Source organism: Prionailurus viverrinus, chromosome B4, assembly GCF_022837055.1.
Source record: "Prionailurus viverrinus isolate Anna chromosome B4, UM_Priviv_1.0, whole genome shotgun sequence".
Lineage (NCBI taxonomy): Eukaryota > Metazoa > Chordata > Mammalia > Carnivora > Felidae > Prionailurus > Prionailurus viverrinus.
The window spans coordinates 81,195,826-81,217,351 of NC_062567.1; the positions used below are offsets into that span (position 1 = coordinate 81,195,826).

The 21,526-nt window shown below is 51.0% G+C and overlaps 1 protein-coding gene across 3 annotated transcripts; it reads right to left on the reverse strand.

Moving 5' to 3' along the window:
• Nucleotides 1–637: 637 nt before the first annotated feature.
• Nucleotides 638–21,402, reverse strand: AVIL (advillin). 3 transcript variants are annotated; one of them, XM_047865981.1, is made up of 21 exons: nucleotides 21,301–21,402; nucleotides 20,537–20,653; nucleotides 18,084–18,168; nucleotides 16,682–16,756; nucleotides 15,794–15,990; nucleotides 14,221–14,329; nucleotides 14,031–14,141; nucleotides 13,562–13,764; nucleotides 13,018–13,096; nucleotides 12,813–12,911; nucleotides 11,966–12,119; nucleotides 11,762–11,862; nucleotides 11,138–11,275; nucleotides 10,873–11,031; nucleotides 9,657–9,836; nucleotides 8,077–8,222; nucleotides 7,794–7,938; nucleotides 6,212–6,400; nucleotides 5,487–5,555; nucleotides 2,946–3,062; nucleotides 638–1,322 (listed from the first exon to the last, which is right to left on the reverse strand). In XM_047865981.1, exons 3-21 carry the CDS (start codon nucleotides 18,147–18,149, stop codon nucleotides 1,209–1,211), a joined length of 2,451 nt encoding a protein of 816 aa, XP_047721937.1. In that variant the 5' UTR covers nucleotides 18,150–18,168; nucleotides 20,537–20,653; nucleotides 21,301–21,402; the 3' UTR covers nucleotides 638–1,208. The 3 variants fall into 3 exon arrangements, with proteins under 3 accessions (XP_047721937.1, XP_047721935.1, XP_047721938.1); XM_047865979.1 differs by lacking the exon at nucleotides 21,301–21,402 and having other exon boundaries at nucleotides 20,537–20,859; XM_047865982.1 differs by lacking the exons at nucleotides 20,537–20,653; nucleotides 21,301–21,402 and adding an exon at nucleotides 18,717–20,493.
• Nucleotides 21,403–21,526: the final 124 nt, after the last annotated feature.

Here is a 21,526-nt window from a genome sequence, read left to right on the forward strand (position 1 = left end):
CATGCTGCTGCTCCCCCCAGCGTTATCCCTAAAATGTCTGACTCCGTTTATCTTACTGCTTCTGTGACCTGGGACTCTTGTTCTGCTTTAGACTGTGCTTCTATCCTGGAACTTCCCCAGTTACATTACTTCTGCCACATGGATTCCTGGGGAATTGTTGACTCAAACTTGTAGTTGTCTGGAAAATGTGGTTCATTTTGTTGATGTCTGTAGCGTGCTTTGAAGGCTCTCTGCAGTGGTATACATGCTGGGCTGGCCTCATTACTAAAATCAGTACCACATGGCTCTATTTGTCTTTTGGATAATGGGAGTGTAGATGGGTGGGGACGGAGGTTTCCTGGACAGCTGGAAGGCAGATTTTGGCATTCTTGTGCCAGAAACAGAACGTACAGTGGTCCAGTTATCCCGAGAACTCACTCAGCAGTGCCTCTTTATACCCGAGAGCTGAGACATTTCTCCCAACATAACAAAATAATCACCGTAAGAGGCAAACCCCAAATACTGAAAAGAACTATTTTCTCATACAGATATCTTTACTTGAAAAGTTAAAAATCTCTGGCACATACAGATCTGGGCATTTGGATTTTGACTTGGGGTATATATGCAAATAACTTTGGTGATTGGTGGGTTAAACTGATTTCGGAAACATGGATCTTAAAATTTATTTATTTTAAAGTTTACTTATTAGAGCACCCACAAGCGAGGGAGGAAGGGGTAGACAGGGAGAGAGAGAATTCTAAGCAGGCTCCACGCTGTCAGCACAGAGCCCGACTTTGGGCTCCAGCTCACAAACTATGAGATCATGACCTGAGCTGAAATCAAGAATCTGACGCTTAACTTAACCGTCTGAGCCACCCAGGTGCCCCTTGATCTTAACATTTAAAACCAATGTGCATCCTTGCCCCATTATTAAACGCTTTAAACTTCGTTTTTTTTTTTTCTCTTACTTTGACTTCAGTGGATTCGTGATGCAGGTTTAGTGCTTTCTGCTGGGACGCCGGAAGGCCACAAAAATTGAAAACTGAGTATTTAACATTTTAGGTATATAACAAGGAATGCAGGGATGAGAAAAATGGAGAACATGCTGTGATTTGCATCTGACTTAAGGAGCTGGCTATTAGGCAAAAATTGGCAGGTAAATTCTTTTCCTGATATTGGCACGCTCTGCTCTCTTCTGTGGTCTTGCAGTAGGCATATAGCTTCTTGCCTTAGAAAAGCCCCTTTTCTTTCTTCATTTGGAGCTGCTTCCAGCCAGGCAGAGCAGCAAATTGCCCTCTTGTGATGCCAAACACAGAAATAAAGTCCTGTTCAGAGAGGTAATTCTAAGAGAGAAAACAGAGTCTCCAGTTAGAAGGAAAACATGGCACCTATCAATGCCAGCAGAAGTGGGGAGGGTAGAGCCAGAGAGTGTCTTTGAAGCGGGAAAGAGAGTGAAGTTTTCAGAAAGTTCGTAATAGTCTTAAATTACTCATTGAAGAGTTCTTAGGTTGTGGGGTCTCATTTTGGCCCGAGGAGAAGCTGACTGGATTTGCTGCTCTCATGGTCCCACCTGGCACCAGTTTTTTTCCAGAAGAACAAGAATGGGTTGTATATGATGAATTCTAGACATTAGGTTTTGGCTGAATGGAGAACTGAATTGAGTGATGGTTTTCCGTGCTTCATGCCCTTATCTACCATTTTTATCCAGACATTTTCATTTCTTTTTTTTTTTTAATGTTTATTTTTGAGAGCGTGTGCACGTTTGCGTGAGCAGGGGAGGAACAGAGAGAGGGAGGGAGAGAGAGAATCCCAAGCAGGCTCCTCGCTGTCAGCACAGAGCCCGACGTAGGTCTCAATCCCACGAACCACAGATCATGACCTGAGCCGAAATCGAGTTGGACGCTCAACCGACTGAGCCACGCAGGCATCCCTCACCAGACATTTCCAAATGCATGATCAAGTGGATCTTGTTGAGCGCATAAAATTCTCCTAACGTTTATTTATTGATGCTTACTGAATATTTTCTGTCTGAATGAAGGTACGGCCTCTGTTTTCAAGAAAGTTGTAGTTCAGATACTTAAGAGTTGGTTGGGTAAGACATTGGGGGAAACCCAGAGGCCCTTCCCAAATCAACTCCTTCAAGGGGAAAATGAGTTAATTAATTCAACGTGTTCATTCACTCAGCCAAAACTTAAAGAGGGCCTGCTTGTGGCAGGAACTGTTACAGGTGCTGAAAAGCGGAGAATGTGGTGGCGAATGAGACAGACAAGGAGCTTGCTCTTAAGCAGTATTTGACGGGGCGGTCAGGGAAGGCCTTTCCGGGGGTGGGCATTGAAGCTGAGGCCTAAACAGTGTGGAGGAGCTGGCTCTGTGAGGATCTGAGAGAAGAAAGTTTGGGTGGGAGCAGTAGCAAGTGTAAAGGCTCGAAGGCTGGGATGAGCAGGTTTGAGACAGAAAGGGAGCCACAGGCCAGAGGGGGTGGGAAGTGAAGAAGGCAGTGGTCGATGAGGTGAAATCAGAGAGGTGGGCAGGGGCCAGGCTGTGTAGAGCCTTGGAGGCCACAGAAGGGATTTTGGATTCTGTTCTAATTGCAGTGGGGAGCCACGTGAGGTGTTTCGAGCAGAACAGTATTACCTGTGTTAAAAGCCTGTTGGCTGTTATGTGGGGAATTGATCGTAGGGACGAGGGTGGAAATCAGTTGGGGGACTATTGCAGTCATCCATGATGGCTGGACAGCAGAGAGATGGAGGGGAGGAGGCAGAGGCTAGCTGATGGGTTGCTGTGAGAGGTGATAAAAAAAAAAAAAAAGGGAGCCTGGGGTATTGTCTTGAGCTACTGGGTAGCTCAGATGTCTGTTGAGGGGCCTACAGTGTGCCAGAGCTGTCCTCCTAGGCCGCAGATTGAGACAGGTGCTTTCCTCATGGAGAGCTCCACTCACATTAGACGCAGCTCCTTTAGCTACTTACCTCCTTTTTGGCAGGGTTCACATCCTCGGGCAGCTCCTGATTTTGATTTTTCAACAGAACTTCTATAGGGTAGTATTTTGGCTCAGAATTCAGGGAGAGGGTTGCATTCCTCATGTCCTGGGCAAGGTAAGAACGTAGACGGGATAAAAGACTGTTCAGGTTCTGTGCAATTGAAGTTCTGTATGTATAACATTTAATATTTCGGCTTATACCATTGCACCCTTTGTGATCACCTTTTAGAACAATGGTCCCTAAAGCTGACTGCATGTCAGAATCATCTGGGAAGCTGAAATATTCAGATTTTGGGGTCCTTCTGGGGAAAACTGATTAAGTCTAGGGTAAATCCTGTATAGCCATTTTGGCATAAACGCTGTGCCTACATCTCATTTAAATACTGTGATCACATACCTTCTTTTGGCACTTGTATTTAAGCTCTACATTTCCAGCCTTTAAATGACTGTCAATTGAAGTCATACTATTCTTTTTTTTTTTTTTTTTAAGTTTATTTATTTTTGAGAGAGAGATACACATACACAGGATGCGAGCGGGAGAGGGGCAGAGAGAGAGGGAGACAGAATCCGAAGCAGGCTTCAGTCTCTGAGCTGCCAGCACAGAGCCCGATGCGGGGCTCGAACTCATGAGTTGTGAGATCATGACCTGAACCAACATCAGGACGCTTAACTGACTGAGCCACCCAGGAGCCCTGAAGTCATACTATTCCTACATCTATTTTAAAGATACTACATCACCATCAGTTTTGGAATCTTGAGTTTGTAGAGCACAAAGGATAGAATTGCAGATGGTTTGGACACCTGGTACCATGTACTCATCCTGATGTTAAAGAAATGTTGGATTCCTGGCCAGAGGCTCCACTTCCTGTAGCCATTAAAACGGGGGTAATGGCCTGAGTTTCTGACTGTCAGAAATCGGTAAGCATATCACGTAGGTTAAAAGCTTATTGTTTATGAAAAATACCACCAGTCAGTGTAATCTGTCCTGAATAACAGACTTGAATAATAAAATTAGTTTTTGTTTTTGTCGTTTTCGTTTGTTTGTTGTTTAGCTTAAACAGCAAACATTTATTTCTCACCGTTGTGGAGGCTAGGAAGTCCAAGACCAAGATGCCTGCAAATCCTAGGTCAGGCGAGAGGCTGATTCCTGGCTTGCAGGTGGCATCTTCCCATTGTATCCTCACAGGGCAGAGAGCAGAGAGCAAGCCCTCATAGCTCTTCCTTTAAGGGCACTAATCGTATTCATGAAGGCCCCGCCCTCATGACCTAATTACCTCCTAAAGGCCCCACCTCCCAGTACCATCACTTTAGGGGTTAGGAGTTCAACCTATGTATTTTGGAGGACAAAAAATTTGGTTCATAATACCAGGTAGTTCATAGGTCGTAATTCCTTGTATTTATATTTAAAAATATGTTCGGCTTTTTTTTTTTTTTTTGGTGGAGGGGAGGTGCCTGGGTGGCTCAGTCAGTTAAGCGTCCTGACTTTGGATCAGGTTGTGATCTCACAACTTGTGAGTTTGAACCCCTTGTCGGGCTCTGTGCTGACAGGTCAGAGCCTGGAGCCTGCTTCCGACTCTGTGTCTCCCTCACTTTCTGCCCCTCCCCGCCTTGTGCTCTTTCTCTCTCTCAAAACAACTAAGCATTAAGGGGGCGCCTGGGTGGCTCAGTCGGTTGAGCGTCCGGCTTCGGCTCAGGTCATGATCCCACAGTTTGTGAGTTCAAGCCTGCTTTGGATTCTGTGTCTCTCTCTCTCTCTCTGCCCCTCCCCCGCTCACATTCTGTGTGTGTCGCTCTCTCTCAAAAATAAACAAGCATTAAAAAAAATAAATGAATAAAAATATGTTTGTTTCTTTTTTTTTAATGTTTTTTTTTTTTTCAACGTTTATTTATTTTTAGGACAGAGAGAGACAGAGCATGAACGGGGGAGGGGCAGAGAGAGAGGGAGACACAGAATCAGAAACAGGCTCCAGGCTCTGAGCCATCAGCCCAGAGCCTGACGCGGGGCTCGAACTCACGGACCGCGAGATCGTGACCTGGCTGAAGTTGGACGCTTAACCGACTGCGCCACCCAGGCGCCCCTGTTTGTTTCTTTTTAAAGCAGCAAGTCTCTTCTAAATTCTGGAAGGCAGTAAAATGAGGGACTTGGCTTTGAGACCTGCTTTTCTGTTGATTAAAACAATCCTAAATCTGGGGGCACCTGGGTGGTTCAGTCAGTTAAGCGTCTGACTCTTGATTTCCCCTCAGGTTGTGATCTCTTGGGTTTGTGGGTTCGAGTTCTACGTTGGGTTCTGCGCTTACAGTGCAGAAACTGTTTGGAATTGTGTCTCCCTCTTTCTGCCTCTCTCCCGCTTGCATCCTCGCGCTCTCTCAAAATAAATAAACTTAAAAAACACCCCAACAATCTTAAATGAAAATGGACCACTAGAGCGATACTAAGAAGGACGAGATAGGGTTTTGCCCACATGACGTCTGTAGCATTTGCGGTTTCTCTCGGGCTCTGCTTGCTTCTCCAAGAGTAAACCCAACTCACCGCGGTGATTCTTGTGATAGCAGCAGTGTCTCCCAGCTCTTCTTTTAACTGTTCATACGATTTCCCTGCCTGAAACAGATACAAAACAGGACGCGGTGCTGTTTCTGCGGGGAGCGACGCCTCAGGCCTAGGCTGTACCCTCAAGGAGAGCAAACAGGTGAAAGAATCAGGGAATCAGAAGACATTGTGGGGGGCGGGGGGGAAAGCACAGATGAAAATCCCCCCTTCTGGTCAAGGCCAGGCTGGAAGGTACTTAAACATGATCTGCACTCTTTGCTGGTGTTTCCTAATCCTTTGTACGAGACTGAAGACAGGTCGGCTAGGAGTCAGAAATCCTGGCTTCTTCCTATTGGTTAATAGTGACTTTAGACAAAACCCCTCTCCTCTAAGCCTCCTCATTCATAACATGGGAAACAGGTTACAAATGCCCCAGCTGTCAGGGTGGCTGTGAACCTCAAAAAGGTGACGTGTGTGGATAAACGTTATAAACTATTACCTCCACGCACTGCTTATTCCGGAGACAAGCTGTGAATTTCCCTAACTGGACTTACTGCCCTGGTGGGTGGAAAAAAGAAGGAAAGTAAAAAGCAGGGAGTGGGGAGGGGGTGGGGGAATGTGGTCCTGGATTTACTGAGCCCTTAAGTCGGGATCCCACTTTCCCCCTGAGCTACCAGCGCTCAGCTCCCAGGCGGTAGGGATATCTCGCCCATGCTCTCTGTTCTTACACTCCACATATGCGAGTCCCAGGCCAAGAACCATCCTGTGAAGGTGGGAGGCTCAAACCCCTGTTTAATGATCAGGATCGGTGTGTCAGCGTCTCGGCCACTGGGGTGAGTGTGCAGGTACTCCGCGGCCATCGTGAGGGCTCTCTCCCTCTCTGTGGCATTGGCCTCAGCCCCGATCCACAAGAATACCTGTTGGAGAGGTGGAATATTCATGTGCTTCTATCAAGGACAAGGTACCAGACCATATACCCTGCCCTATCTTGCCCCCTCAGCAAGTCACAGCCTCAGAGAACTTTCCCAGCTTGATTTGTTCAGCAGAGAGAAAAGTTTTCCCAGAATTCTAATGGCACATGTGTCTCCTAGATCTCGTTAAGCTTCAGCTTCCTGAACCCAACTTCTTGCAGGACCCCCCCTCATCGTGGTCTCTGAGCACCTCAGCTACAACACCCCCAAAGGCGGCTCTTTTCTTCTAGACTTGGGTCTGTGTCTCCACTCTTGGTGAATGGCATCCATCGGGTCACCTCGGGCAGTGCCCCGGAGTCATCCCAGATGCCCCTGTATCCGGCATTTGGCAAATCTGTCACCATCCCACTGCCCCCGTGCAGCTTATGGTGGCTCTTACTTGACTGTTACAATACTCTCCTGACTGGCTTCCCAGTGTGCAGTGTTCTGTTGTCCCGTCCCCCCCCCGCCACCATCCCTCCTCTCCTACTTTCCAGAATGATCTATTGAAAGCACAGTGACCATGTCACTCACCTGCCTAAATTTCAGTAGCTTTCCAGGATGAAATTCAAACTGGGCCTGGTGGGTACAGCAGGTAATCTACTTCTTAGCTTCATCTCTAACTCCTTAACTCTATGGCTTGATGCGATATCGATGGTAGTTCCCTGTGTATTAGACTCTTCCGTGCCTCGCTTTTACTTGTGCTGTTTCCTTTGCCCAGGATGCTCCCTCTACCTCTCTACTGAGCCTACTTGTCCTTGGAGATTCAGCCTGGGAGCCAGCTCTTCTAGGGAGTCTTCTCTGAGCCCCTAAACGGTGTTGCGTGCCCCTAATTTGTGCTCCCGCGGCACCTCACACCCCCATCATAGCAAAAGGATGTTTCTATGTCCAGCTCCTCCATCGGTCTGTAGACTCTGAGAGCAGGGGCCCTTCACCTTGGTGACACTACACCCACCCCAGGGACTGGCATGAAGGAGGGGCTGAGTATGTGTGCTGAGCTGAATGTCAGGGAGGGGTTGCCCCGAAGATATCCCCTTTACAGCCCTATATTCCCTAAAAGGCCCATATCTCCGAGTGTGGAGCCTGTTGGCGGAAGAGAAAGGAGCGCCTGACGATAAGATGGCCTGATTTTCCCAGGGCAAAGTGGGAAAATCCCCAAGGCGGCAGTTCTAAACAACCTTCTGATTTCTCCATCCCTGGCAAAGAGTGGGCTCTTCCTTTGGTTACCCTTGACGAATGTTTGGTTGACTCGAGGGTGGGCCAGAGCTACCCTGGGTTTATCCTTGACAGGGGAGGCACTACACAAAAAATAGCCTCAACTGTGGGGATCTCTGCCACTCGTTCTCTGGCTGCGTCTTACCTGGTCCCAGGTATCCAGGAGCATCACATCACCTGGGTTCAGGTCATCCTGGGTGAAGTCTGTGATCTCAGTGACAACGAACCGCCCTGTCTTATTGGAACACTCAAAGAGACGGGGCTGCGCGTCTAGGATTTCCTGCTGTAGTCTGCAATACAGTCCATTCAGAGGAACTGAGCGACGTGGAAATCAGGTTTTTAAAACGGAAAGGCATCCTAGAGTTTGTGCAGTTCCCAAGCCTGGGCGGCAGGGGGAGCCCAGACGAGGGGGCGCTGTGTTCCCCTACCTTTTGTCATTGGCGTAGGCAGTCTTGCCTCCCAGCAGGTCCCAGAACTCAGCCGGCTCCTGGCCCTCGGCCACAGTGTCCTCGGTGCCCTCGCAGAGAAGGCCGGCCAGCTCCTTGGCCATTGCCCGCTCATCCCCACTAGACCCCTGAGTGGGGGTGAGGAGAGCACAGGGGTTAGTCAAACATAGATGCGTTGATGTAGGGGGCGAAGCCACACTGAGAGTGTCCTGGGATCAGCTACCAAAGCTACATCGCCTCAGGAGGGGGAGAGGGGTTTGTTCTAGTGCTGGGAGAGGAGGGGCGGGGGAGAGGAAAGCAGCGTGGTGGCAGAGAGCAGGACTGGACTCTGAAACCCACACAGAAGTCGGCAAGAGCCCTCTTGGTTTTGGCTTCACTTGGAATTTTAGCACCGACTTCGGATTCTTTTTTAAGAGAAAAAAACTTAAATTTGAAAAGTTACTTATTCAAGAAAATTCACTCTTTTTGGTGTACACTTCTATGAGCCTTGACAAACACACAGAATCATGTTACCACCATCAAAACGGAAGGTCTAGAACATTTGCCTCAGCCCCGCCAAAAATTCCCTTGGACTACCCCTCTGTGGTTCGGATGCTCCCCACGTCTTTAACCTCCGGCAACCGTCGGTCTGTTCTCCATCACTACACTGTTGCCTTTTCCAGAATGTTATACATGGAATCACGCACTGTGTAGCCTTTGAGGCTGGCTTCCTTAGCACAGCGCATTTGAGATTCAGCTTTGTCGTGAGTATCAACAGCTTTTTTCTTTGCGTTGCCGAGAAGTATTCTACTATGAATAGTAGTATGAATATACCGCTGTTTTCATTTGCTAGTTGAGTTGCTTCCAATTTTGGGTGCCAGTGAATAAAGGTGCTATGCATATTTGTGTGAAGGTAGTTTTATTATCTCACATGGGTAAAACCGGGCGTGGGGCTGCCGGATCGTATGTGTGTGTTTTGTAAGATTAACTGTCAAATTGTTTCCCAAAGGCTGTATTTGCACTGCCACCAGCAATGCCCACGAGTTCCTGTTGCTCTGTGCCCTCCTCTGCACTTGATATTGTCTGCTTTTTTTTTTTGCTTTTTTTTTTGCTTTTTTTTTTAGCCACTTTCCTAGCTGTACAGTAGCATCTCTGTGGTTTTCACTTGCCCTTCCCCGGTGAGTGTGGCATTGAGCATCTTTCCCAGCTCCGTTCTCTTTTGTAAGTGTTAGTGCTTTTTAACGTAGATGCGATCTGAATGGACAGAATCGCAGTTCTAGTGCTTTTGCTCAATGTTCATGCCTGTCCTGTTCCATTCCACCAGACCGGTGTGGAAAGATTGGCTTATCCAGCCTCCGTCTGTGTAGAAGCTTATGGAGTGTCTCCTGGGTGTGAGCAATGTGGTCAGTGAGTTTCTAATTGCAAGAAACACTCGCACTCTTTGAAGATCCTTTAGGGAAAGGCTCATCTTCTTGAGGACTGCTCCGGCCTACTGTTTAGTTCCTCTGGCCTCGCTGACGGGAGGGAGGGCCCAGGGCAGGGCTCCCGGGGGCCGGTGTGTCCACCGGGGCCAGACGTCTTACCTTGCCGTACCACAGGTAGTGTTCTGCTTGGGCCCGCAGCAGAAAGACATCATTGGAGTTTAGGGAGGAGGCCAAGGCTGGAACCTCCACTGCTTTGGTGTTGGATTTGTCATTTCCTTGAATCTGGAAGAGCCTCACTGGAGGGTCGGGCTCAGCGTTTCCCTTTCTGGAAGTCCCACCCTAGAGAGGAGAAGAGCAGAATCTGGTTCTCTGGAGCCCCATGTGAGCGGAGCTCTGGGGTCGCCGTTGTAGAGACTGTGGATGAATTCAACACTGCTTTTGCCCACGGGGAGCTGCCATGCACACTGGAAGAGGTCAGGTGAACTGGCATCACGGAGCCAATAATATTAGCTCCCACTCTGAGACTTTTATTGTCTGTTAGGCTCTGTGGTTAGCACCTCACCTACATTATTTCACGGAACCTCAGAATAACCATGTGAAGTAGGTATGATTATCCTGTAGTACAGATGGGAAAACTGAGGCTTAGCAATCTGGTTAATAAATGACAAGGCTAGGACTTGACCACAGGCTTGTGTGATATCTATCAAGCAAATGACATTACACATTCCTGGTGTTGCTTTGGCCAGAGCTTCATGGAGGAAGTGGGACTTGAGTTCGAAAGGGCACATCCAGTGGGGGAGGGAGGGTTGGACATGGCGGGGCTGGACGCGTGGCACACGTGAGGTCTCATGAGGAGACTCACCTCACTAGAGTGAAGTGTGTAGGTTGGGGAGCTGAGGGTAATACACCTGCAGAGGTAATATGGGTCAGATCATGAAGGACCTTGAACATTAATTGGGCAGTGGTTTGGACTTAAAGTCCTAGGCAGTTGGGATTCACCTGAATGGCTTGGAGAGATTAACCCTCTTCCCCTTCTTCTTCTTTGTAAAAAATGTTTATTTATTTTTGAGAAAGAGAGAGAGAGAGAGGGGAGAGGGAGAGAGAGAGAACACGAGCGGGGAAGGGGCAGAGAGAGAGGGAGAGAGGGAATCCCAGGTAGGCTCCATGCATTCATTGCCAGTGCTGAGCCCAGCGTGGGGCTCAAACTCATGAACTGTGCTGAGCCGCCCAGGCGCCCCGAGATTAACCCGCTTCTTGTCTGTGTCTGCCCCAAGCCCTGGTCTCCCTCCCTCCTCTCCGATTCGGTAGCCTCCTGCTGACCTGCGAGTTCTGGGCATTCCTGCTCATGGTGTAATCTTATCTGAGGGGGTCTCACCTCAAAGATAACGAGCTTCCCTTTGAAGATGGCCATGAAGTGGCGTGGCTCCTTCCCCATGGTAACTCGAACCTGCACAGGGGCCCCAGCAAACTCCTGATCCACCTCCACGGCCTGGTATGCTGAGGCTGCCAGCTCATCCTTTGAGGCGTGGCGGCCCTGCGGTGGTTAGAGGGGGAGAAATGGGTCCCCGCCACCCCTTGCCCCCACTCAGGGGCCAGAGGAAGCATCAGCAGCCAGAGCTAAGAGCCTGCTTCAGGCCTACCTGCCAGATGTACAAGACGTAATGTGGCTTCCCATTCACCTCGTACGTGTAGAGGACCAGATAGCAGTCTCCCCCATAAAAGAAGCCATACCACTGATGCTCCACAGGGACCAGCTCCAGGTTTTCAATTCTCCAGACCTGGGTGCAGAAGGAGACACAATTTCCCAGGGATGGGGCTCCTGTTCGAAGGGACAGCTGCCGGAAGGGATTGGGCCGTGCTCAGCAGAGAAGGCGGCAGTAAAGACACTAACGTCCACTGAAAAGTACACCTTCCCTCCCTGGTTCTTCTTTCCTCGCCATGAGGGCTTATCACACTTGCAGGATCCAAATCCCGAGGAGAACCGGATCATTCCCGCTCAGGTGCGCCCCATCACGGCTCGGGGATGATTTGAATCTATCTGCCAGGTGAGTTATTGAGAGCACACTGGGATGTCAGCCTTTCATGTCCCTGAGGCACTGTGGGAAAGCTTTGCAGACTCAGACACCTCTTAGAGACTGCTTCTGAGGTGCCAGAGGGGTGCCAAAGCAGACACGGAATCACCTGCTCCCTCCTCTCCAGCAGGACAGCCGGGAGGGCCAGTGCCCCCTGCCGCCCCCACCCTGAGGTGTGAATCACTGACTCACCTCAACTTTTCCATTGCCATCATCGACCATTCTTTCCTGGGCAGCCACCTCCGGCTTGGCGTGCAGCAGGGTCACATCAAATTTCTCCTGGAAAACTTTAGCTGCAGAGAAGGGGTTGGGAGAAGCCGAGTGAGTGAACGGCACTCGTGGCTGCCTTTCTAGAGAGTCCCAGCCGTGAGAAGGCGATCTGAGGAGCAGCCTCACCGATTTTGCCAATGCCAAATGTTTTCCCCAGGCCGGTGGTCTGGTCCTTCACTGACCACTTCTGGAACAACTGCTTAAACATGGCCGACTCGGCACCGTCGTTGACGGTCTCCACGTTGGTGCTGCTGGGGTAGCCCTTCATCTGGATGAAGCTCTGCAGACACCCCCAACCCCGGAAGGCAGGTCAGTCAGGGAATACACTGGATTCTTTGCTCGGCTGCTCACTCACCCCTTTGAAGCCAGTTGATAGGATTGCTCCCTGCTGGGAGTCAGAATCAAATCCTAACTCACTTATGTGTAGTGGCCAAGTTACCTGCCTCAAGGGAAGGACAGAGGGAACAGTCCCAGTATCTCTTGATTGGGCTGTCATGATTATGACTAATTACTTATTTATTTTTTTTGCAAGATCGTCTATACTATGTTCTTGCAGCACTCACGTACTCCACTGATTTCGTGTCAAATTCGTTTGCTCGTTTACTGCTTTGTAAGTGCATCCTGCTGGGCTCACCTGCATGGGCCTGCACGGCATCCTAAGCTTCTTGAGGACAGGGCTGTCAAGCGTGATGGGATATCCCCTTCGATAACAGCAGCCGTGTTCTGAGCAGGGGTAGGGGCCAGGTACTGTTCTAAGTGCTTTGCAAATGTTATTTAATCCTCAGAACCCTCAGAATCCTCCGAATATACCGGAGATGTATAGCAAACCTGGATTTGAATCCCAGTTTGTCTATCAGACTGAAGTTCACATACGTGACTGTGATGTTCTATGCCCCGGTTCCGAATATGGCTACATGTCTGAAGTGTTACTACCAGAATTTTGGGGACAATACCATACGCCTGTGGCTCCTACCAGGGCTTTAGACATGGCTGTCTGTTTCTCAATCTTTGTGGCCCCTCTTCCTTTCCACACGTAGATCTTGGTCCCACTTTGGTCTAAGATGTAGCAGTCCTGAAGCAGTCGGGGATAAAAGTGGTTACTGCCACTGAGGAACATAAGGAAGATGTCTAAAGCCAGGGCTGGCCCCAGACGCCAAGCCCCCCCAAGCTCTACTTACATCATGGTTCAGTAAGTCCTGGACCAGTGGTCTTGTTGCTACCTCTGTGACCGCCAGCTGCCCAGCTGAGTCTGAGACACTGGAAAAGGGGAGAAATTAGCCTGTGCCTTCTCTTCTACAAAGCATTTGTAGTCAATTTGGTATTTTTGCTGGCTTTTAGTGTGGAGTTTCTGGATAAATTTTGACTTCTTATGACAGGGGTGGCTTAAATGCAGACAAGAATGTAATGGATTCTGTTCTCTAGAAGACTGCTATGCATCTCTCTCCCAAACATTATCTCCTCCACCTCCCGGGGCATGTATAGACTCAAGTAAAGGAAGACCTTCCTCAAGAGACGAGGAAGGGTTGCTAACAAGAATAGACAGTAGCTGCCTCCGTGGGTGGGGAACACTGAGCTCCGTCTAGAAGCTGCATATGAAAAGGGTTAAAAGAAAGCCAGACGCCTGTACCCAAAATGAGGAGCCAAGCACAGGTAGCTTGGTTTTCCAGGAGACATCTTCCCCCTACCCCGGCTTCCAGCCAGCATGTAGGTTTAGTTACTCACTGATACAACATGATGTTTGATTTCTGCTGCTGATCTATGATCTCATCGGGGACTGCAGGCTTGATAACGGAGCGTTGGCCGAGGGTGTCCTGAAGGACCTTCATCAGCTCCGGACTCGCTGCCTCCTTGTCTCCCTCGATCACACCTATTTCAGCACGGCCCCCTCGTTCTCTGTCCCGAATATCCTTTGCCAGAAGCATAGCCTATCAAAGAAGCCCAAGGAAGCAGTTAGCCCCACCAGGGCCCCTTCTGCACCTGCTGGCTTTGGGAGGAGCAACCCGGGTCCCAGACATAGGGGTTATTCTGATGCTTAGGACCCTGGAGTGAGTCACAGACTCACGCACTTGGCCTGTCTCTGAAATAGATTCTACTCAAAGGCAGAGGTCTGTCTTGCATCTCAAGGGAAGAGCCAGTGGAAGAAAGAAAAAGGAAAAGGCAACTGAGAGACTGCAAGCCCCATGAACCACACCTTCAGGCGCTCTCCACTGTTGCTCTCTGGGCCATTCCATTGGATGATGACCTTCCCAAGGTCCAGCAAGAAGACATCACCTTGGTTAAAACTGTCCCAGCTCATTTCCACCTGCAGATGGGAAACAGACATTGTTCAGGAGGAATTCTTAGGCGCCAGGTGGAGCAGACAGACGGTGGGGAGGACTTACCTCGGTGGCTCTGATGTTTCTTTTCCCCTTCACGTGTAGCAGCCGCTTCACGTCATAGGTGTTGGTCTCCACATGCTTCATCCCGGAGGCCACACCCCCCTTCTTGTAGCTGTGGGAATATCCAAATAACAGCCAGTTATTTACCGAGCACCTGCCACGTGCTGGGTACTGGGGGGACCGTTGTAAACTACACAGCTGCGGCCTCTGCCTGTAGGGGTGACAACAGGACATAAGCAGGTAAACATGAGTGGTGGTCATGGCTGCCACAGAAGTAGACTGAGTGACAGACTCTTTGACAGAGTGGTCAGGGCAGTCTTCTCTAAAAGAATGGCAATCAAGCTAATGTATTAAGAGGGATAGGAACCCGCCAGACAGAGGGCTAGAGTTCCAGAGGGTTCATCGTCAGTGCGGAAGACCCTGTGGCATGAACTTGCTTTGTTCTAGCAACTGTCTGAAGATCAGCGTGTGACAAAGAAAGAGGCACAAGTCGGGGAGCAGCAGAAGCATCAATGACACTCAGGCCTTAAGACAAACCCTCTCTCCAGGAATCAGCCCTCCTATCCCTGGTGTTTGTCCCAACCCGGCCTCCATCCCAGGGTCCTGCACCTGAAGGGCATGCAGAAAGCCACCCCGGAGCAGAAGGTTTGTCTTTGGGCTCCCTGGTGACACCTTGTGGTGCTCTGTGCCCAGCAGGTCCCCAGTCAGTGGGGACTGCCAGCCTGCAAGAGGTGAGCCTTGGACCAGCCTCAGATTTCTCCAGCTCGTTTGAATTCCTCTTGTTGTTTTTGATCTCAAGTGCAAAGTTTGGAGTTAATTAAACTCCTCCGTTCATGGGACATTATCAGCACTGTCCTTTACAGACCCCTCGCTCGTTTTCAGTATTTATGTATTCCCTTTTATCTGCCTATGCTCACCCATTCCTCTCCCTCCCACAGGCATCCCTTCCAACAGTGGAACAACTATCTTTTTCTTTTCATCGTGATAAGTGTGTCCTGTTGTTTGGTGGGCGTATATTTTTTAAAAACAGAAACTGGCATTGTCACGTAGTTCAAGTCTGTGTCTTTGTTCAGGAGCACCATGGATGTAAGACCCGCCCACACATTAGGCGTGTGTCTGACCCATTGTCTCCAGCTGCCACACAGTGCTCCTTGGCGCCCTGGATTATTTCTCCTCTCCAATCTCCCAGGGGTGGGCACTCTACCTGGCCTACAGCTTCCTGCCACCACTAATGACACTGCTGTGGACATTCTGGCTCACGAGCTCTTGCAGACCCGGGTATATGAGAAGTCCTCTGAGTCATGCCTCCAGAAGTGGGATTTGCCTCCGCGGAGCAGACTGCTCTCCAGAACGCTATGGCGGTCCCCCCGCCAGGGCGGCACGAGGGCTCCTATTTCCCCACGGCCTTGCCACCGCTTGCCACCACCCGGCCCTCTGATCCGGCCTTCTCCGACAGGTGGAAGTGATAGCTTTGTTTTGATTTGCATTTCTTGGACCCTTCACGTATTTATTGGCCTTTGTGGTTTCCTGTTGGGTAAGCTGCCACTTATGTCCTTGCTCTGGCGTAACTACTCACACGATGCCCTGCTTGAAGTAGCCGTGGAAGGTGTCAGACTCATGGTACTGGACCTCTCGGTGCTGCACGGGGCTGCCTCCCAGGTAGTCGTCCAGCTGTGTAGTGTAGATGGCCGCGCAGCTCTGCTCATCCTGGGAGGAGTCCTTCCCGATCCAGAAGTGGATGTCCTGGGAGAGGAGGCTGCCCACTCTTCGTGTCTGGGATGTCCAGAGAGATCGGGTCGGGGGCCGGCTCACCCACCCCGCCCCTGCTCTGCTGCTGGCCCCTCCGGTGTGGGAGGGACACAGCATAGGGTGGCTTGTGTCCCGCCCTAGGGGGGCTCGGGGCCTCTCTCCCTTGCGGCAGTGGCCTCTGTGCAGACCTGCTGTGTGGCCCAAGCTCCAGCAGCCCACATTCCTCCCACCTTGGGGGCAAGTTGACAGCTTACTGTTCTCAAACTACATGGAGACCAGTGAGGATCCTTTCCAAGGGAGGGGGCAGACTTACCTTGCTGCCCCCCTGCCCTTACGCAGCTGGCACAGCGCTGGTCTGTCCATCTGCGTGGCTCTGTTGGCATCGTTCTTGTGGGATATTGTTTCCTCAACTAGAACGAGCACTTTGAGGCACGGCCTTGTATTTACCTGGCCTTCCTCCACACCACTTTAATGTAGGGTCTGAGCCCCGGGAGGGAGAAGTGATGCTTGCGGGCTACCTGCTGAGGTTCAGACTGAGGGCTCCATGCCCTAAGAACGGCCTTTGAGACTCAAGCTGGAGGCCTGTTCTGTAAAACACTGAGGAAAGACCAAGACGGATACCAGGGACCTGATTAGCGTCAGCAGCAGATCTCAGCGGAACCCGGGAACTGGCTCTCAGGGGAGAAGTTCTTGGGAATAAGGAGATGGTGCTCACCGAGAGGATGACGTAGCAGTCCCCCTCATAGAAGTTGCCATGGGCACTCAGGGGCACCAGCGCCAGCTCCAGTTTCTGGAAGGACAAGGGGTGTGCGTAGTCTGCAATCTACCCCACCCCTCCAGCCTCCCTCTCCTCTCCATCTTTTGGCACATGTGGCAGGGGAGAGGTAGGGGAGATGTCACCACTGATCCTACGGGGCATAGCGGCCGGCCACAGGATCAGCGGGGCCGCCCCCCTCGCTTTTGCTCGGCTCTGCCTGCATGGTCCCAGCTCTGAATCTGGGTCCCCATCTTCACCCCGTCCTCCTCCCCACCACCTGCATGGTCTCGTCTCACTACACTGTGAGGAGCCTTTGAAGGCTTTGCAGGCAAAAGAGCTGGATATAAGCTGACAAGTGAAATCCCACCTCGGGGCAGCCGCTCCAGGTGCCTCTAGCACTGTTCTCCAGCCCCGACCGCCCAGTGCTGGCCAAGGTCTGCAAACGGGACGTGGGGATACCATGGGGCTGGGGGAGGCGAGTGCCAGCAGGTGCAAAGGGGCTCCATGCCCGGTGTTCTGTATTGCAGCCTGGGGTGGGGGCCTGAGCTGCCACCTGCACGTATGGCTTGCCCCAGGAGAGCCATGCACCTGGCCTCACACGTGCATTTCCATCACTCTCGCCAAGTGAGGTAAACCTGAGTCATACTTGTGTGTGTTCTATGTAAAATGTGCGTGTCAAATGTAAAAATGCTAAATAGACCATACTTTTGGTAATGTTTAGTACCTAAATTGAAACGCACAGGTAGCCTTAAGTGCTTTGGGTTTTCTGCAGCAGCCCCTCTCTGGGCTCGGAGCAGGGACGTGGGGGCGCGGGGAGGGGGTCTTTACATCTGGCAGGTGGAGCTGCCCCGGGGCCAGGGCTGTTCCCAGCTACAGACTGTTGGAGCTGGAGCTGGGGCGGGAGAGGCCCCCCCCCCCCCCCCCCCCCCCCCCCGCCCCGCCCCGCCAGAGGCAACCACCAGGCCCCCTACCTCCCCTACCACTTGGCAGGAGCCAAAGTGCCCTGTGGAAGACAGGTTCTGGTTTTCCCACAGAAGCAGCCAGGAGTCGCAGGTCTCCCGGGTGGGCCCAGGCCCCACCCATCGCCCCAGGGCATTTACGGGAAGTGCAGACTCATGGAGCAGATGGCGGGATAAAGGGCAAGCTTGTTTTTGCTTGGGGCCCTGCTCTCCAGGGCTAAAAGCGTTTCTTCCACCTGCCGCCACCTGCTTTGAGCACCCAGGAGGGGTCAAGGATAGGAAAAGGTGGCTCCGAAGCCGCCCCTTGCTGTTCCCAAAGACGGGAGGCTCGGGAGTGCCAGAGGGCCGCCAGAGCGTGCCCCGCGGTACGGGGAGGAAGGTGTGCCTCCGGCCCAGCTCACCTCGATCCGCCAGGTGATGATCCCAGGCTCGTTGCCCACGGCCCTGAAGGCGCTGCTCAGAGACATGGTGCTGGTCTTCGCAAGGCTGCCACGGCACAGAGTGAGCAGGGGAGACGAGGCCCCTCACGGGGGGGCACGCACCCACCCAGCTTTTCTCCTAGGTCATTTCCTAGCTTCTCATCAGCCATCCTGCCACGTCCTTGTGGTGCGCCCTGCGGCTCCACGGCGACGGGTTGGGGGGGGGGGGCGGGGGAGGGGGAGATGACTCATCGGACTTCTTGAGGGAAGCCTGGCTGGTCTGGGGGTCCCCACCCAGAAGGTCTGCTCCCCCCTTGCCACTTCCCTTGTCAAGAGCTCTGGTCAGAGTCACGGTCATTTACTGAAGGGATCATAAATATGTCAAGCCAACGTGTTGGCTCACGTTATGTCACTTAATTCTTATAAACGGAGTATATTTTATCTTCACATTGCAGGCAAGTTGAGGTTCAGAGAGGTTAAATAATTTGCCTAGGGTCACACACTAGAGCAAAATCCGTATCTGACCCTAAAGCCTGTGCTTTTTAGTCACTTCGATGTCGTGTAACCCTTCCTAAATGCACCTTCCTTCAGTGGCTCACGGGGAGAAAAGCTTACGTCGGAATATTTCCAAGCTGGGCTGCCTTCTCTCACTCATTCCTTCCAGCTCTTTCCAGAGGTCCTGCTTGCCAGGTCCTCTGCAGGGTCAACTCTCTTTCTCATTGGGCTTTTACTTTCCAGACTTTTCTAAGTAAACTATCCTAAAACTTGAACAGCTTGTCTTGCTTTTTGTCTGATGACTAATATGTTCCCTGGGCCTCGAAGAAGAGGGAAAGTAAAATGGCAGAGCCTGGGCGGGGAGAGGGGGGACAGAGTTCAGGGAGCCAGCAGGGAAAGGCTGGGTGGCCAGGTCTTCCTGGGGGCTGATGCTCTCCTTCCCCCTGTCACACAGACCAACAGGAGCCAGTGGTTCAGTGGCTGCCCACGAGGCAGGGTGGGGAGAGGGAGGAAGTGGTGAAGAGAAGTCCGGTGCCCCACCATCTGTATTCAGGGCGTGTCCAGGGTTATCAAGTACTTACACACATGCATGGTCACGTAGGGGCTTTGTATAAATAAAATGCCTGCCTGTTGTCTGGTTCTTGCTCTCAAGGAGCTTGCATTCCGATACGGATAACTGATGAATGCTCTCAAGAGGCAAAGGAAAAAAGATGTGCTTGATGGATTTACAGAAGCAAATAAACCAAACCAAAACCAAAACAAACAAAAAAAAAAACCAACAAAATAAAAACAGAAACAAAAAACAAAACATGAAAACAACCCACCCAGAAAGGGCCGTATGGAGTTTTGCTACTTGGAGGCATACTGTGCTTGTTAAGAGCATGTCTGCCCATTCTATCCTTGAGCCTTGGTGGATGAAGCCAGGTTTGGAGAGCTCGTGCCATTATGTAGTGTGTGGACTTTGGCAAAAAGCGCAAAAGAAACAAAAACAAAAAACAACAAAAAACCCAGACTCCCTTTGTGTACTGCTGGAGCGAGACTAAAGCAGGGCACAGACCCGGAGCAGCCGGCGTCTGAGGATTTCATTGGATAACTTGTGCTGCCCCACCCTACCTGGTGCTGCTCAGAACTGCCAGGAAATATTTGTTCAAGTTCTCTTCAGACCCTAGATTTCATTCATTAAAGGCAAACGCCATGACCCAAATAGGGGACGGGGACAAGGGCCAGTGAATTCATTCGTTGAAAATAGTCAAGCTTCCACCTGGTAGAATCGGCATTCATCAGGGCTGTGAGTCTGAGAGGCCAAAAGCAGTCCCATTTCCCAGCAGGGACTTAGCAACAGGGAAGGAGCTCACTGGGCCAAGGTCCCCCCACTTAAGGAGAGGACATGCTCAAGGAAGGGACTTCCTGCCTCCCTGGGACACCCAGAAAAGTTGATGGCAGCTGTGGCATCAAAGTCCCCCAAAGCTCAATCTCTCCCTCCCTCTTCTCCAAGTCCTTATTAATTCAGGACTTTTGAGGCCCCTGCAGAAACCCTTGGGGTGGGGTGCAGTTTTGGAGGCCCAGGCTAAAAGCCAGCGGCCCTTAACTCTCACAGATCCCCCTGTGAACGGCGCCCAAGCAGAGGAAGCAGTTCTAACCTCCGCCTTGGCCCACGCCGCCTTTCCAAGCCGCCTTTCCAAGAGACGTGTGAAAGGGGTAGTCTCCACACTTCCCAGCTTTTGAAAACAGTGCTCTATCTGTTCAGTGGTTTCTAACAAGGGCCTTAACTTCGCAGCAGGAAGTTTGCACAACTCGTTACAAACTCCTGGTTTAATCCTTTAAAAGCCTCATCCAAGAAGACAAAGGCACAGAAATGTCGATCTCCTCTTCCCTTCGTTTCTTCCTTGCTCAGTAGGATTGCTCTGCTGATGGACACCCACACACCAAATAGACCTTACCTTGCCTTCTTCTCCCCTGCCGGTCTTCCTGGTTTTCTGGCGAGAAAGTAGCAGCAGTTCCGGAGAACCAACCCAAAGCAGAAGGTGCCAGGTTCCGCTGCCTTAGCCTAGTAATGGCTGCACAGACCACTGCCTTATATTTGCTTGTGTTTGCATCTTAACCTCATTTTCCCAGTCCTGGCCAATCACCGCCAACCTAGCCCTGGGCTTGACTTATTCAAACCAGAGGGGAAGCTTTATCTGTTCCTATTCAAAACAGCAGAAAGAAGTGCAGACTTTTAAAGGCTTCTTTTCTCTTTTAACTCCAGCTCCACGCCCTGATCTAATTGATTTTTTTTTTTTAAAGTGCATCACCCATCAATAATGCAGGGAAGAGGGTGGGAGGATATGAAATTCGCCATATTGTAGATATGGATGCATTATGCTGATGACAGGAGGCAGGGGCCAGAGCTGCCCCGAGTGCCTGTGATGTCCAGGCTAGCAAATGCCTCCCCGAGAAGCTTCTGGGCATTTCTCAGAGGGAGGGAAGTCTAGGAGAGGGGCGATCAGGTCATCCTGTTTTGCTCCTTAGGGTCTCCTTTGGGGTCCAAACATTATTGGAGTGCCTATTATGTGCCAAGAACCATGCTGGACTCCCAAGTTCTAGGGATCCCGCTTTGGGAGCATCAGTAAGGAACATGGGAGAGTGATGACTCCCAGTCCCTCGGGGCTTCTGGTTCGCCCTCAGAAGTTGATAGGACACCAAGTGTATGATTATTAAGCACCTGGATGGCAATGGAGTTGGTTCCAAACAGGGGCCAAGAAAGAACTAATGCAGCCCGACTTCTGTAACCTTGAGCAGAAGCCCAGTGCTGAGTCTGCAGCTGGTCTCCCAGCCGGAGGCAGCCGCTTGGCCAGCCTGGGTGCGCCAGCTTCGTCGTGACAGAAGGGGCTGCAAGGCAAGACGAGTGTGCCTGCTAAGTGCCCAAATGAGTAACAGCAAGGTCAAGA

What these genes read in the sequence shown, in the direction of transcription:
- AVIL (XM_047865981.1), bottom strand. Translation starts at nt 18,149, where the DNA reads ATGTCTCTGAGCAGCGCCTTCAGGGCCGTGGGCAACGAGCCTGGGATC. An exon ending in TCAAACATCATGTTGTATCA is followed by an intron (nt 13,097 to 13,561) that starts GTGAGTAACTAA and finishes CCCCTTTTCCAG; the next exon opens with TGTCTCAGACTCAGCTGGGC. An exon ending in ACGTCTTGTACATCTGGCAG is followed by an intron (nt 11,032 to 11,137) that starts GTAGGCCTGAAG and finishes TAACCACCGCAG; the next exon opens with GGCCGCCACGCCTCAAAGGA.